Source organism: Xyrauchen texanus, chromosome 33, assembly GCF_025860055.1.
Source record: "Xyrauchen texanus isolate HMW12.3.18 chromosome 33, RBS_HiC_50CHRs, whole genome shotgun sequence".
NCBI lineage: Eukaryota > Metazoa > Chordata > Actinopteri > Cypriniformes > Catostomidae > Xyrauchen > Xyrauchen texanus.
In genome coordinates, this window is record NC_068308.1 from 28,381,285 (window position 1) to 28,397,663 (window position 16,379).

The 16,379-nt window shown below is 36.4% G+C and overlaps 1 protein-coding gene and 1 long non-coding RNA gene across 2 annotated transcripts; one reads left to right on the forward strand and one right to left on the reverse strand.

The window, feature by feature from the left end:
• Positions 1–1,260: 1,260 nt before the first annotated feature.
• Positions 1,261–3,214, reverse strand: LOC127627174 (uncharacterized). Its single transcript, XR_007968526.1, has 3 exons — positions 3,082–3,214; positions 2,856–2,926; positions 1,261–1,300 (listed from the first exon to the last, which is right to left on the reverse strand). It is a non-coding gene; the product is annotated as an uncharacterized LOC127627174 (long non-coding RNA).
• A 4,578-nt stretch (positions 3,215–7,792) lies between these two features.
• On the forward strand, positions 7,793–15,552 carry LOC127627023 (FERM domain-containing protein 6-like). The gene is made up of 12 exons (XM_052103217.1): positions 7,793–7,902; positions 8,150–8,240; positions 8,433–8,512; positions 9,234–9,292; positions 9,513–9,693; positions 10,189–10,344; positions 11,778–11,843; positions 12,051–12,119; positions 13,153–13,315; positions 14,176–14,349; positions 14,443–14,598; positions 15,086–15,552. Exons 1-12 carry the CDS (start codon positions 7,825–7,827, stop codon positions 15,160–15,162), a joined length of 1,350 nt encoding a protein of 449 aa, XP_051959177.1. The 5' UTR covers positions 7,793–7,824; the 3' UTR covers positions 15,163–15,552.
• Positions 15,553–16,379: the final 827 nt, after the last annotated feature.

Consider the following 16,379-nt stretch of genomic DNA (forward strand, 5'->3'; position numbering starts at 1 on the left):
GGGAGTGGGGCTGTCCACACTGTTTTATCCATTGTAGGCACCGCTCACGTTGTGTTTTCGGCTTTTGTAATGGAAAGAACACAACTCCTCCAGACAATCTCTCAGGGTATCTAGTGTCCGATTTACAAACGCCGTGGGCGCACCGCTTCACCATCTTGCTTGGAGTCAATGTTTGACAGACCTGCTCACATAGTAACGGTTGCTATGATGTGTGATTGGACAATGGCCGTTTTGTGGGAGGGGCCTGCGAACGGTCAATTTTGTGATGCGTCTTTTTAACTCCCACATGACCTGCATCATTATGGGCGGTTGTCTACACCATTTTGCGCAGTGACGATGGCACTACCACCTGCAAGACACGTTCATCAGAAAGTCCACTGCCCAGTGGGCATTTACACATTGGAACACCATCTCTAACCAAATAACAATGCACGAGATCACAGGTTTCAATGTCATTCACTTTGGCAAATAAAGGCAGCTTGTTGTGCATCAATCAGTTTTTTTCGCAGGATCAAAAGCTTGATGACAATGAAAAGCTGATCCCTAAAACGAGCAAGAGCAAAGCTCTTGAATGACGTCAGCAGCGACTTTTAAAGGGGCAGGCTGTCGTTATGTCCAATTGGATCACCACACCAATCAGCTGCACCAATCGGCCTATAAGACACACGCCAAGGGAACAGAAACCCAAAAAATACACAGAAATGACCCTCAGGGTCGTAGCAGTAACCATAAACTACTTAGGCAGCAGTGTGCGTGGGAGAGCGCATCACAGAAGACATAGGACACAAACGGGGAATCTCAACAAACATGAATTATTACATTGCTGTGAAACAGACACACATAGTAAATGTAGGGAACAAACAGGGATATACATTTTGATTAAATAAGGGATTGATGAAGCAGTGGATTTCAGTATGTAAGGTAATGTTTGAGTAGTAGGCTAGTTAGATCCATCTGCTCATATATTGTGTTCCTGAGAAAAACTTTACATGACTGCGTCCCAAGTGAACCTCAGCTAAGAACCAAATTATAGATTAAATGTTAGGGTGATGGTCACTGTGTACCTGAGTTGGAGCTGTAAACTCGACAGGATCTGGATTATGAGTGGGGCTGAACATTGCCTGTGGAACAGATAATTTATAGACAATTTGACGACCCTGCAATCAATATGTATTAGACCAGGCTGTGATCTAATATGTAACCACTGGTCCCTCAGATTCAAAAGAAAACCAGCCATATTGACAATGTGTCGAACTTCACCTCTGCTATGACTCCAGCAGCACGAGCGTTCTCCTCTCCTCTACAAAGACATCAAAATGTATCATTTTTATTTAAAACATAAATAGTAGCCTAATTTCCTTTTACCTAACAGACTTGCATTAACTTGCACATGTGTGAGTAAATATTTATTTTAGTTTAATAGGCGAACAAGATTCTTCATGCCGGTTTTGTTATGAACACCATAATTAGGACTATTATAATGATAACATATAGAGAAACAATTGACCCTTCGCAAGGAGCTTGATTGACAGGTGATCTGACCAATCATACTTCGCCATCTGCCATTTTGTCCGACAAAGCAGTCAGGGTTAGCAGATTAACATTGGAGGATTTGAACTTGAAAAACGGAATGTACTGACGCCTTTCCGTGGTTAAAACAACATTCATTCTTATGTTCATTCATGTTTATTTGATGCTATAAATGAACTAGAAGGAAGAGATGATCGGATCACGAGCAGCTTTAACTGATGCTCTACAGCGATCTGTCACGACACATTAAAGAGCCACAAAACTGTATTTATTGTTTGAAAAGAAAAAAAGATCAAATTTCAAATTTTGTCTGTCAGCGATGTATTTTTTACTGTGTGAGAACATGGTGTGTGTGAGAGCAGCGTAGCTTGTCGGACATAGCGATAGTAACTAGGGGGGGGGGGGGATCTTTGGGAACAGTCAATTGTCCAGGAGCTTAATGGCTGTTATTATTACTAGGGATGTCCCGATCCGATACTCAGGATCGGTATCGGCTCCGATACTGCCATTTTTGCGGGATCGGGTATCGATCAGACATCGATCAGACAAGGCCGATCCAAATCCGATATTGTGGGTATACTATTATGTGTTATTGTTAAGCCCCACAAAAGGCACAAAAACATTTATTAAGCATGATCATTATGTTTTCTTTGTTCACAGTTATGCCACCTTTAATAGCACATTGTTCATCAGTGTTTAAAAGGACCTAGTCACCACTTTAGTTGAGGGGCCACACACATGATGAAGTCATTGATAGATATGCTTAGTTAACAATGAGTACTGTATTGGACAGACCCCAAAATTGACCAATCAAAGCTTATAGTACACAAATTCTGTTGACATTCAAATACAGTAGTCATCATTAACTAAGCATTATCTACTCTATCTACTATTAGCCCCTCAACTAAAGTGGTGACTAGGTCCTTTGAAACACTGATGAACAATGTGCTATTAATGGTGGCATAACTTTGAACAAAGAAAACATAATAATCAAGTGTAATAAATCATAATTCATGATGATGTACTCATCTTAGTTAATGTTTTAATTAAGATCTTGTTCATCCATGAAGTCATGAATGAAAACCGTTGAACTCGTGTTAGTTCCATGATGATTCATGAGATATTAATGAATGAATTAATGCATAATTCATGCATGAATTTATACATGAATTCATGATAATTCATGTACCCTTACCGTAAAGTGTTACCGACCAGGGTAGGGGTGGGCGGTATGACCAAAATTCTGTTTCACGGTATGACTAATTTTATTTCACGGTAAGATAGCATTTCAGTTGTCTTTGAGGTTAATTAAAACACATACTTACTGTACAAAGGCAAAGACGCTGTGTAATATGGGCCTTGGCTCTGAAAAGAGCCTTTGGGGTGTATGTAGCTCCTGTTGAGAAAAAGAAGAAGCATGAAAAGGAGTCAAATATATTGAAAATGCCTTTGAGAAATAATGTGCACTCAATTTATCTTTATTGACTAAAACAGTATGTTAAGAACATGGCAAATCAGAACTGTAGGATGACTTCTAGAATGATCACTTACAAAAATCAGATGAAAATCGATCACTGAAAAAAACAGAAAAGACAATTATTCTATTTTGTTTCAATTACAAAGGTTAATAAAGGCTCTATTTTATGAATAGGCATGTGTCCAAAAAAGTCCACTTACTTCACTTACTATCACTTTACTAAATAACCACTTTGTCTGACTGTCTAGTGGCTGCGCGCTTGTACTAAACTGAGCTCTTTGATTGACAGGTGTACTTTTAACGTTACCATAGAAACGCACAACAAAAGAGCTGCTTTAATTTTAAGCATGTCACTTATGAAAAAAAATCATTAAAAATGCCTTGAGTGTAAGGGGTTAATATTATAAAAGGACAGATGTCATTTTTATGTGGAAAAAAAGTCAGTCCGTTAATTTTATTTGTTTAAACTGGCTGTTTTACCTCTCCTGACTGAAGAAAAACGAGTTTCCAACGAAAATACTGTCTAAAATAACTCACTGAAAATATTTAATACACGAAAATATTAACAGTCAGTTAATAATAATGTAGTCAACAGTTAGTTAATAACAACTAACCAAGTCCAGAAACACGTAAGTTAATAACGTTAACTTAATCCTCCGGCGCCAATTTCTGTCAACCGTTTATCGAAAACATTTCTCAGAAAACTCGACGTTTTTATAACAAAATTATATTTTTCAATAAAAAAATAAGTACACAAAACAAAATAAACACATAGTGGCCTGAAAATTGTGTGTTTGAAAAGGATAAATTCTCCGATGCTGTGTAGACACTTGATCACGACACTGAAGACTTGATCACTCACGAGCATAGCTCACGCGCATAAGTGCACGAGCCACCTAAACGCCCAGTTAAAAAATTGCACTATATATTTTGAACCGCGCTTGAAGATTCATTTATAAAAAAATAATATTAAACCTAAAAAAATTATCATAAAAAATACGTGGATAACTTTAACGGTTTTATTTATTTATTTTTTATCAGAACTCTCTCTTTTTTTTTGCATACATTTTTATATCTTTTTTTCTGAAACTGTTTAGTTTGTTTAGAAACGTCTGTTTGTTGGGTATCATCAAATAAATTGTGGCATACGGATTTTACACATACACAAGCACCGGGGTCCGTGTCCTTTTTGATCATTTCATTTCCTGTTTGGAATGGAATAACGAGAAATGAAAACCATCTCGTTTATTCGTTTTTTACTTTAGTTTAAAAAACAAAAAATGAGATTTTGGCTCGATTTTTCGTTTGTGGTTTACAAATCGGTTTATGGGTTTCATTTGCACACGTGGGCGGTGCTGAAACGCCCCTTGATTGGTCAAACCGCTCCGCCTTCAGTACGAGCTTTTCCTTCTGTCAGGCAGAATAAGAGTCAGTACGAGTGCGGCACTGACAAATGCACTTTAATAAAATAATATCTGAAACCACCACTCACTGTTAACTATGCACAGTATTTGAAACAGAAATATGTTGCTGGTCACGTAATTTGTGCGGCTTGTGGACCATAGATGTGGACCAACGGTTGCGTAGATAGTGCAGCTGGCATATTTGTGCGAAAAAAAGAAGCGGGATCGGCAAAATGGATCCTCACGGTTCCTCCGCCGATCTCCGAAGTTGTGCATGAATGGAGTGGCTGCAGATTCACCCCGCCGATGGTTTACCGGCCTAAGTTTGTTTGGTGTGACGGGGGAAAATACCTCCCGATCCTTTGCCGCTGGTGCCCTCCAATTGCCAACGTTGGTAAGACTGAAAGTGCTGTCTTATCCTTACTACCAGGGTCAGAAATTAGTGCTCAGGAAAAATTCCCAAGAATAAAAAAAATAAATAATTAACAATCCCGTTTATTTTTATCTCTTATCCAACCTTGGTTAATGGAATATAATCAAATATATCCATGTTTAGAAGGTATTCATGTGTATGACATACATGGACAGAATTCTGTGTCTATAATATGGTTATAAAAACACAGTATGGTTATTATTTAAGATTGTGGAGTTGTGTATTGAATTTGTATTAAAAGGATAGATCAACAAAAAATTATAAATATTTCGTCAATTAATCACCCTTATATCGTCACAAACCCATATGACTGTCTTCTGTGGAACACAAAAATATTTTGGAGATGTAAACATATGCATACATTACAATCAAGAGAGCTGTTCAGCTTGTAGTCCAAAAACCCAGAAGAGATTTCACCATGGGTTCCCTCGGGGTTTTCCAATGAGATTTTATAATGGGGTTTTTTAACTTATGAGAAAAAGAAAGGTTTAAAATTCACGTTTAAGGTATGACTGTGTGTAATTTATGTTGTAGAACAAAACATCCAAAAATCATCAAGTAATGTGTACCACTGGCCTTATTTTACACACAATTTGAAAAACCTAATTATAAAAACCCATAGGAAAATCCAGAAGGAACCCATGGCTAATTAGATTTCCAAGTTCACCTACAAATTGACGTAACTGCTGAAAAGCTCTATATTGACCAATAATTCCAAGCTCCTAAAAGGACAAAGTCATCATAATGGTAATCCATACGACCCAAGGGATTTAATCCATGTCTTCTGAATCGATAAAATCGGTTTTGAAACTGACCAAAATGTGGCACCAGGGTGAGTAAATGAGAGCATTATAATTTTGAGTACCTATTCTTTCAAATATGAAAATCTTATCATTGTACATGTCTGTCTGTAATATGTCCCTATAGTGTCCAAATGTGATCTAAACATTGAAAACGTCACAGTGATGATTAATTAGATGTCTTCAAAACATGCATGGCATGTATTGTGCTTATGTTACGAGGAGGCGTGAACTTCAAAATGTCCAGTGACCTTATTTAAAAGAAAATAATACACTTTTTCCAGGAGGGAACGTTCCAACATCCTTCGATATTGAAGACTCCATGATCAACTCAGTCACAATGATGGAGATGTTACAATATACCACTCAGGAAGAGTCTGCAAAGTCCCTGAGTTGAAGATTGTGATGAAGAATTTCCATTGCTGCCCTCATTCTGTGTTTTATTTTTATTGATTTATCACACATTTGAGTTTATACAGTCCTGATGAACTTGGATGGAGACTAAACAAACCCTGATGAATGAACTATAAAAGACCATGCACTGAATTAAGGAGTTCAGTGGGGACAAGCTATTATGACACAATACAGTTAAGTGAATTTTTTAAAGTGTCAAATGTTTAAGTCTAACTTTAGCGGTTATGATTTAAAGTGGGGAAATCAGATCAGCATTTTCTAATGGTTTATTGCATACCATTACAGTTAGCAGGTTTATTTCCTATATTTATGTATCATTTAACCTTGAATAAACTTCAACAAAACGTTTAGTAGTTCATCGGTTCATTATTTGTTTATACTCTACATTTTGATTATACACGTGAGAACAGAACAAAATGTATGACTTAGTCAAGCAAGTTCAGACATGTAGCATTTTAATTTACTGTTACCATTAAAAGCCCAACTGTAAAAAGTTAGCTTTTACTGCTATTAAATACATAACTCTAAAGTAGGGATCTGTAAACAAGAACGTTTGAGTTATTGAAGCAAAATTATAAAAGTGCAATGTAAAAAAACTACTTAACATAGTTTAATAGTCTAGTTAAATCAACTTGAACTTTGTTTTATTTGGGGTCAAATGACCCAAATAAATAAATCAATAAATATATAAAGTTTGTGAAAGAAACTGCCATGTATTTTGAGTAACTAAAAACTTGAAATATTTGAGTAATGACTACTCGGTAGGGTTTACAGTGAGTGTTCCTAATAAAGTGCTCAGTGAGTGAGTGTATATTTAAAGTAGGGATGCACCAATGTATCAATCACCAATATGTTTTGGCCAATTATTGACCAAAGTAAAGCCATCGCATTATCACGTCATAAGCGTGAAAATGGCAATATGAAAAACTGATTTATAATTAATTACGTAAATTTACAATAAAATAAAATGAAATCCAAAAAAGCAATACATGTCAGATGCATAATGTGAATTTGTAATGTTCTATCATACTATGTAACGTGAGTTCTATTGTTTAGAACTGCAAAAAAAAGAAGTGCTAAAATGTTTTAGAAGTGTAAAATTATCTTTTTTTTTTTTTTTATCAATGGTCATGTTAATTATTTTTTCAAAAAATTGTTCATTCTTAGGACAATAAAATAGCTTTTGACCACTTTGTACATTGATACACTGATGACAAAATGAGGCAAGTGGCAAAAAAAAAATACCAATCGTATTGGTCTATATTGTTTTATTAAAAACGTTATAAGCCAAATGTTTTCATATCAGTGCATCCCTAATTTCAAGTGCCTCAACTTTTCCTTTAGATTGTGGTTACTGAAGTAATTTTGTGAGTTTCTTAGAAAACAGTCCTTTTTAAAAGGGTGCCAATTAAGTTCTCCAAAAGTTTCTGCCAGGGTGACAGTCAAATGATGACTAATGTGTCTTTACATACTGTAGAGAGTCAGTAGAAGGTCTATAAAAAGTTAATGTGGACATGAAGTTGCATTGCGTGAGTCCAATCACTCTTTATAATCCTCAAATTTTCTTACTTCAGTTACTGCCCTGGTAACCTCCCCACAGTGTGTTAAAAAGTTAGAAACAAATATCTCAGTTTTTCCTCAATGGAAAAAAGATGTGCAGATTCATAGGGAGGACATTAAGGAGGAGATTAGCAGTAGGAGAAAGTGGAGAACACACTGCGACAACAAGGATTCAAGGAGACCACTAAAGAAGACCTCACAGAGAGCATGTCCAAAATGGAGAACAAGAGCAGACGTCTGACTGTTATTTTGCCCAATAACTACGAAGTGAACTTGACTGTTGGGGTAAGTGTCTGGAGATGTTTCTACACATTACAGTAAATGGCTCAATGATATCGGCCTGAATTTTAAACCAGTATTGCTTTAAGATGCCATCAATTTTTGTGTTGTTTTATGGTTATATTTGTTTAATTGATGTACTGTAATGTTAACTTTGTTTTAAAAATTTCAGAATAACTTGTCATTTTGAGTAACAGTCAATTTAACATAATTTCTCTGGCTTGTCTCATTGTTTGGCTTGTATGTATTGCAGCTGAGAGACAGAGCACAAGATGTCTTGAACCAGCTGTCTGATCTACTTGGCATCAAAGAGCTTGACTTCTTTGGTCTGAGTGTGATAAAGGGTCTGTTTTTGTTTTTTCATGAATATGAAACTGCTGAGTATGCCCTTTAGTGTAAATTCATTTGAAGGCCATGTGAGACACAGTGTACATTAAACACTGAGGTTGGCAAGTGTAAGAATGAAGGGAGTGATATTTTTGTTTGTCAGACCATGGCAGGCTTTTAATTTGTGGTGCTAATTAAATTTTTTTCAGACAATCAAACTCTGTTTCTGGATCTGAAACAAAAACTGTCTATGTACCTCCCAAAGTCCTGGAGAAAGAATTCATTCAAGGTAAAGTCAACAAGAAATAAAGGTTGTGCCAAAATCTCTACAAACAAGGTACAGCAATTATACTGTGAAATTATGATCATAAGGAAACATGTCTAAAGGAATATTTCACTTATTTATCTATTAAATGTATTCAAATATAATTTCACTGCACTAAATCCTGGTTTTGTGTTTAATGTTAAGTGCCAAGCTAAAAGCATTGTGATAGAGGATAACTGTAATCTCAGTCATTAGAGATAGATCACCAGCATTTACAATGCAATCAAAATGACCATATTAAGTGAATTGTGAACATTGGCTTCTGTGGTGGGGATTCCCCAGTCTATCTGGTTACCAAAAATACATGCTCCGTTTGCAGCTACTACACTGGTTGTGGTATGTTGCACAACTCCAAGGTCATTGATAAACAAATATTTTTTTGAGTTTTATGGGGGGTTTTCCAATGGTGACTTGACTTTCCCATTTAGGGTGAAATGGCAAAGCATTTCTTAGTGTTTTCCATATATAAAAGAAGACCTAAAGTCAAAGGTCTCAATTTTTGGAAAATTATGTAGTCAGGTCCATGACATCTTTCATTGATATTAGTGGGAAGTTTGGACAATTACAGTAAGGTCTGCTGCTATAAACCTGAATATCTGACTTAACAGTAGATTGTGTTGAATAAAAGACAATATGTTCCCCAAATAGTACACTTTCTTCTAATTCTGCATTAATTTACTTACAGGAAATAGTGGTTCTCTATTTAAAAGTGCAGTACTTCGTAGAAAATGCCCAACTAATTGTGTAAGTACATGTTTTTATTGTATTGTACAAATTACATTTTCTTTCAAGGCATTATGCTCTGTTGGTCTTTCTTGTGTTTGTCTGGAGTCTGAAGTTATGTCTAACCTCTTTTGTGTGTCACTTTAATAACAAAATATCCAAAACCTTAAAAAGAGTGAATCTACTATATTGTGATAATGTATTGATGATTATGTAATATCACTTTGTCTTGTTCTCATAGAAATGACAAAACCCAAGAGCTGTACTATGCTGAGGTGAAAGGAAGAGTTTTGAGTTCTAGATGCTATGAGCAGGAAGGATTATATTTTCAGTTGGCTGCATATGCCCTGCAGGCAGATCTAGGAGACTCTGTAGAAGGACAGGTTGCATACTTCAAACCTCAGGACTTTTTCCCTTTTTGGGTGGGGCTCTGTTTTATACAGTGGATATAAAAGTCTACAAACTCCTGTTAAAACATTAGTTTTTTGTGGTGTAAAACAAAGATCAATCATATCAGTCTTTTTGTACCTTTAATGTAAAAATTACAAACTATTCAATGCCACTGAAAACCAAAGTGACACCTTTAAGAGATTTTTTTTTTTTTTAAATAACTTAACTTCATAAGTGTGCACACCCTTTGATAATTGGGTTTGTTGCTGTGTTCAGAATCAAACAAACATCAAGCTCAAGTGAAATAGTACACCCCTGTCTTTACCTGAAGTGACTCTGATTAACTCCAAATAGCTGTTCTTGTAAGATTTTTGGCATTGAGGCTATCATTTTTACATTTAAAAGTGCAAACATTCTGCAAACATTATTTATCTCTTTTAGTTTGGGCTGAAAAACCCTTTGTGCTGTTATTATCCACAAGAGGCAGTGACCCACTGCTGTATGTTTTCATTGTGACAAATCTTCAGATTATACAGAAACGTGGAAATGATTACATCCTGGAGCACAGCCCAGCCCTCCACCGTGAGATTACAGGAATGACCTCCAGCGAGGCTACCCTGCTTTTCATACAGGAAGCATGTACCCTGAGCGATGTGCCCATCACCAGCTACAGAATGCTCAAAGTAAGGGAATATTTGAACTAGAGCACAAAAGATTTGTTACACACTCCACAGTATTCAAACAGTCATCTTACCAATGGATTCCGGAAGTAAATATATACTGGGTTTTTTTCCATTGGGGAATGCATACTTTATGATAACTTGGAAACCTTTAAAATCAGACCTTCTGTTACCTCTGAAGTTGTTTAAGGGATAGTTCACCCAAGAATGAAAATTCTCTCATCATTTACTCACCCTCATGCCATCCCAGATGTGTATAACTTACTTTCTTCTGCTGAACAAAAAGGAAGATTTTTAGAAGAATATCTCCACTCTGTAGGTGAATGCAAGAGAATGGTGGCCAGAAGTTCCAAAAAGCACATAAAAGTAATCCATACAACTTCAGTGGTTAAATTCATATCTTCAGAAGCGATATGATAGGTGTGAGTGAGAAACAGATCAATATTTTTTTTTTTACTATCAATCTCCACTTTAACTTCCACATCCTCCATTTGTTTTTGGCAATTCACATTCTTTGTGCATATTGCCAACTACTGGGCAGGGAGGAGAATTTATTGTTAAAAAAATGACTTCAATATTGTTCTGTTTCTCACCCACACCAATCGTACCGCTTCTGAAGATATGAATTTAACCACTGGAGTCATATGGATTACTTTTATGCTGCCTTTATTTGCTTTTGTTCTGGCCATCTTTCACTTGCATTGTATGGACCTACAGCATAGAGATATTCTTCTAAAAATCTTTGTTTGTGTTCAGTAGAAGAAAGAAAGTGACATCCACATCTGGGATGGCATGAGGGTGAGTAAATGATGAGAAGTTTTAATTTTTGGTGAACTATCCTTTTAAGTACACATTAAGTAAACACACCTTTGTGTTCTTGTCTGATTTTCAAACACTTTTTTCACTTCGGAGCTGGTTGGTGTGGTTCATGGCTTACAAACCTTATGAAGGATTTTATAATATCCTTATGGAAACAATAATGGGAAAAACAATTCCGGAAAAAGTGGGCGGGCACAGTTACTTTATATTTTCACTTTTACCATTTAAAGGTTAATTGTGACATTTCTACGGCACTAGCGGCACCAAACAAAATATATAAACTAATGACTGTTTTCAAACAGGTTTCCTGAATACTCCCCCAGTCTGCCATTGGTCAACAAACGGATAATCCCACCTCCAAACTCACCCATTGGTTGAGACAAAAAAGGAATGTTTTGATAGTGCCACAGTGGTTACACTTTTCAGAGGGATAGACCTAAGAATGGTTTACTTATAGTTGTCTCTGAGGGCTGGGTTTAGAGAAGTTTTTTAACACAAAAAAAAGACACTTCACCTTTAAACTTCTCTCTTTATGCTTGTCTGTGTCTTTTGCACTCTCTCCTTCACAATTATGGTTTCTCACTCTTTCTTGTTTTTCAACGGTCCTGCCGTCTCAGGCGAAAAGGGAACAAGGAGGTGGTGTCCTCCTGGGTCTGGCTTCAAAAGGACTGCAGATATTTGATGTAGGGTACTCTGACTTTCAAAGTAATAACAGTGTAATGCATGCCACACACATACTGGCCAAACAAGTCATTTCTTATGCGCAAACTTTAAATTTGTTGTCTCTCTTTTGACCCTGCTTTATCGTATTGCTTATTTCACACTGTTCATACTTTACCCTGGGTTAATGTCCTTGTGTGCGCGTGCGCGTGTCATTTTATAATCTCCAGATGCTGAATGGAGAACAACAGTTTCTATATGATTTGGCATGGTCAAACATTTATTCCATCACCTTCCAGGTATTGCTCTTCATACTCAAATTTTCCATTACATTGTTATTATTGTTTACAAATGCAGTACAACCAGTTAAAATCACTTAACATGAGAGCATTCTAAAATTCTTTTTTCAGGGAGCCAATGAATATTCTATTCAGAATATAATTCTAAAGTTCTACTCACTGAATACTGTGTATTATACACTGTATACTGCCTACTCATTTGAAATGAATAGTAAGTGTAGCAGAATGCATAGACAGCTAAAAATGTTTCAAACAGTAATATGTTACGTTTTAACAAAACGTTGTCACATTGCATAGTTAATTCCATGAGTGGTGTCAAGCTGTCATCTTGGAAATATATGGTTATTTTGCATTTTTAATCCAACTTTCTGTATAAAAGTCTTCTGGCTGTTGTATCAAATAATGAGTTAGGAAGAGGTTAATTTGTCGTACTGAAAATGATAAAGGGATAGTTCACCTAAAAATGAAAATTCTCATAATTGACTCGCCCTCATGCCATTCAAGATATTTTCTTTTTGAAAAATAATTTAGCTCTGTTGGTCCTCCATAATGCATGAGAAGTGTACCAAAATGCACATAAAGGCATCATAAAAGTAATTCAAGTGATTTAATAAATTTCTTCAGAAGCTATATGATAGGTGTGGCTGAGAAACAGATCAATATTTAATTTAAGCATAAATTCTCCAGCAAGTATGTGGCGATATGCACAAGTATGTGAATTGCCAAAAACAAAAGAAGAATACGAAAGTGAAGATTGATCGTAAAAAAATGACTTGAATATTTATCTGTTTCTCACCCACACTTATTAAATTGCTTCTGAAGATATGGATTTAACCACTGGAGTCGTATGGATAACTTTCATGCTGCTTTTATGTCCTGTTGTAGCTTAAAAATGTTGGTACCCATTCACTTGCATTGTATTGATCAACAGAGCTGAAATATTCTTCTGAAAATCTTTTGTGTTCTGTCAGTAATTTACACCTTCTTATGCTTAAGAATTTCAGAATAACCTATGGTCACGTTTGCACAACAGGGCAGGAACTTTGAGATACGGGCAGATGGCTTGCATGGGAAAAAGCTGGTGCTTTATACTTACTCGGTCATGCAAGCTAAACACCTGCTCCAGCACATAAGCAACAGTCACCGACTCCATCTCAACACAAAGCCTTTGGCCATGCGGATCAAGGGAAAAATCGGTCAGAGTCCTAAATATTTGTTACGGTGTAACCTCTATTTAAAGTTGAAGTGTGTACGTTTTCAACACTGCATATTAAGCTGGGATTGAAGATATTTTAAAGACAACTGTGAGTACCCCATTTGTGATTGACTTCCCTCAAAAGTATTAACACTGTAGCGCTGTGGCTATCAAAACATTGCTCTATTTAATACCCCTGGAGTCACGAGTTCGAATCTAGGGTGTGCTGAGTGACTCCAGTCAGGTCTTCTAAGCAACCAAATTGGCCCGGTTGCTATGGAGGATAGAGTCACATGGGTTAACCTCCTCACGGTCGCTATAGTGTGGTTATCGGTGGGGCACGTGGTGAGTTATGCATGGATGCCGCAGAGAATAGCATGGGCCTCCACACGCGTTATGTCTCCGCGGTAACATGTTCAACAAGCCACGTGATAAGATGGGGGGATTAACGGTCTCAGACATGGAGGCAACTGAGATTTCATCCTCCGCCACCTGGATTGAGGAAAGTCACTACGCCACCACGAGGACTTGGAGCGCATTGGGAATTGGGCATTCCAAATTGGGAAGAAAACATAGCTCTATTATTTTAAGCATCCCAACCAGCCTTACATAGCAACATTGGCTCAACGAATGGACTGAGATTTGGGCAAGACTGGTGGCTCAGAAATTACATACTTCTGCTTTAATGAAATCTTTTTCTTTCCTACTTTTTCCACCATCCCTTTTGTTCTAGAATAAAATATCAAATGTATTCTTCCTAGATTCTATAAACCCCTTCATTTCTATATTTTAAACTTTTGACATTTGCTTCACACACACACACACACTATGATTTTTAATGTGAATCCACTCACTATTTAGGGAGAAGGACACACAGAGAGGTGTACATCACAGACGGTTCTGATATGGTCATGGAAGAGAGTGATGATGAACTTCCACTAATGAAATATCACTTAGCCAATGTACGAAAGCAAACCATTGGGGCTTTCTCATTTCAAAATTTTGAGGAACAAGAATGTAGACATGTTTTTAAAGGTAAGATTTGTGTAATTGATCACTTTTAAATGACACACCGAAATAAGTTCGCATTTTTAGACTTATTTTGTCCTTATTTGAATATGTGCGCAGGTACTGATGTCACAAATGCAACTTATGATTTAGAAATGAGTGTTGATGAGCCAGATGAAATATTTGTGGATGATCCTGAGGACGTCCTGCGTTTACTTATGCTGGAGGGTGTGTCCGTGGATGGCCCTTTATTTACGCCAATGTCTCACTGGAAAGGTAGGAACTGGAGTTGGTATACTTCTGAGCAAAGGCAAAATACAGTAACTACTGTACACATTTTGTCAAAACTGTATTATGCCAGAAGTCATGTGGCAGACAGATTTTGCGCCACATGCTGATTCCAACAGGGAATACATCTCTTGCACAGGAAGCTTTCAGTGAAAAGAGCAGTAATTACAAAATCGACATTGTTGGCATAGTTGGTGCATTTTGCATGTTGAGTCTAACATTCTTAACTTTGAAATGCAAATCCAATGCAAATTTGCACATGCCCTGCTTTTGAAGATTTTAACGCATGCATAAAATGCTGTTGTTCCTTGCTGTCTGTGAGGTCTTTTGGAAAACCATACCTATGGCAAAACCTTATCTTGTGAAGGACAAAATGTTTTTAAAAAATTCATTCAGAGTTTCCTTTTTAACTGTTTTACAGCTCTGTGAAATGCCATTTGAGTAATGTATTTCCTGTCAATTTGTCCCTCTGCAGGTGTTATTGAGAAGCATCAGCTTTTTTGTAGACCCCATCATGAGAATGTGAAGGAACATGATGGATTGCGAATCTGAGATCTTCGATCTTACAACGTACAGTAAACACACGTGTGAGGAAATAACAGATGCAGATAGCTTTAGAAGAAAACCTCCACTTCTAAAAGAAATGCTTACTCATGCTGTCTGCAACCAATGGTTTACCACAACAATGCTTCTTTTCTAATCTTTTTATTTTATTTATTTACTTACACATTAGCTTTCAAATCATGTCCAGAAATATGTAAACTACAAGTAAATAATTTGTAAAGCATGCTGTTATTAACACAGACTTCAGTACAAGACTGCCAAACTGTTATTTAAACACAAATTAGTGGACTTTTTCTAGGTTGTACTGGGAGAAAGAAAGAGCAGACAGGCTATGAATCACCAGTTGTTTGAACTGTGCAATAAAAAGTATGAAAATTGTTGTGTAGTTTGTACTGTCTTTGATGTGTACTAAAGTTTTCTGCCTAAGTCAAAAACATATATCTGTGTCTGCATGAGGAAAAGGTTTATTAAAGTATTCATTATTTTCTCAATTGTTTGTAATGTGCATTCATCTTGGATGTGCATTTGTGGGCGGCACTATTATAGAGATAGAGATATGTGGTGCTCTGAACTTTCATTCTCTTCATCATGCAGCGTTTTGTCGATCTACTCTGGGTGAGTGATTGTTTTCTTTGTACGCTTTTCTTTATTAGCATTCCTTTTCACCACCAATGTGTTCATTTCTCCTTTGGGTTTATTTCTTAAGATGCAGGCGAACTTTGTGCATGCTTAATAACATTTATCATTATGTAGTACAACCTTTCAGCTTACACAATGAATGAACCTTTGCATGCTTATTTAATTTGTGCGCTCTTGACTGAAATCTAAGCTTTGATGTTGAATCAGATACTGTGTGTAGAGATGTGGGTGAGTCTGTGATTGTGTGCATTGTTTTGATCCAATATTTCCCTCTACAACATATACAGTAAAGTCAATGTAGAATGCACTGTAATAATTAACTGTCATCAGACTTCCATTTTTCTGTGTGACATGTCCTAACATGTCCTACTAGAGAAACCACTTTTAGGCCAACATCGATACCGATACCTCTTTTAAATATAATTTTTACGAATTCTTTGGATAAAATTAGTAACTTAATTATTACTTAAATATTTTTATATTTATGGGCCTAAAGAGAAAATTATTAGGCTGCTTTGTTTACCCTTTAAAAATGAGTTGGTATAAGCCACGTATAAAACCTCAAA

Bases quoted from the DNA above. Each gene is read 5' to 3' on its own strand.
- LOC127627023 (XM_052103217.1), top strand. From the start codon at position 7,825: ATGTCCAAAATGGAGAACAAGAGCAGACGTCTGACTGTTATTTTGCCC. The intron at 7,903-8,149 runs GTAAGTGTCTGG...TATGTATTGCAG, and splicing joins AAGTGAACTTGACTGTTGGG to CTGAGAGACAGAGCACAAGA. The intron at 10,345-11,777 runs GTAAGGGAATAT...CTGCCGTCTCAG, and splicing joins CCAGCTACAGAATGCTCAAA to GCGAAAAGGGAACAAGGAGG.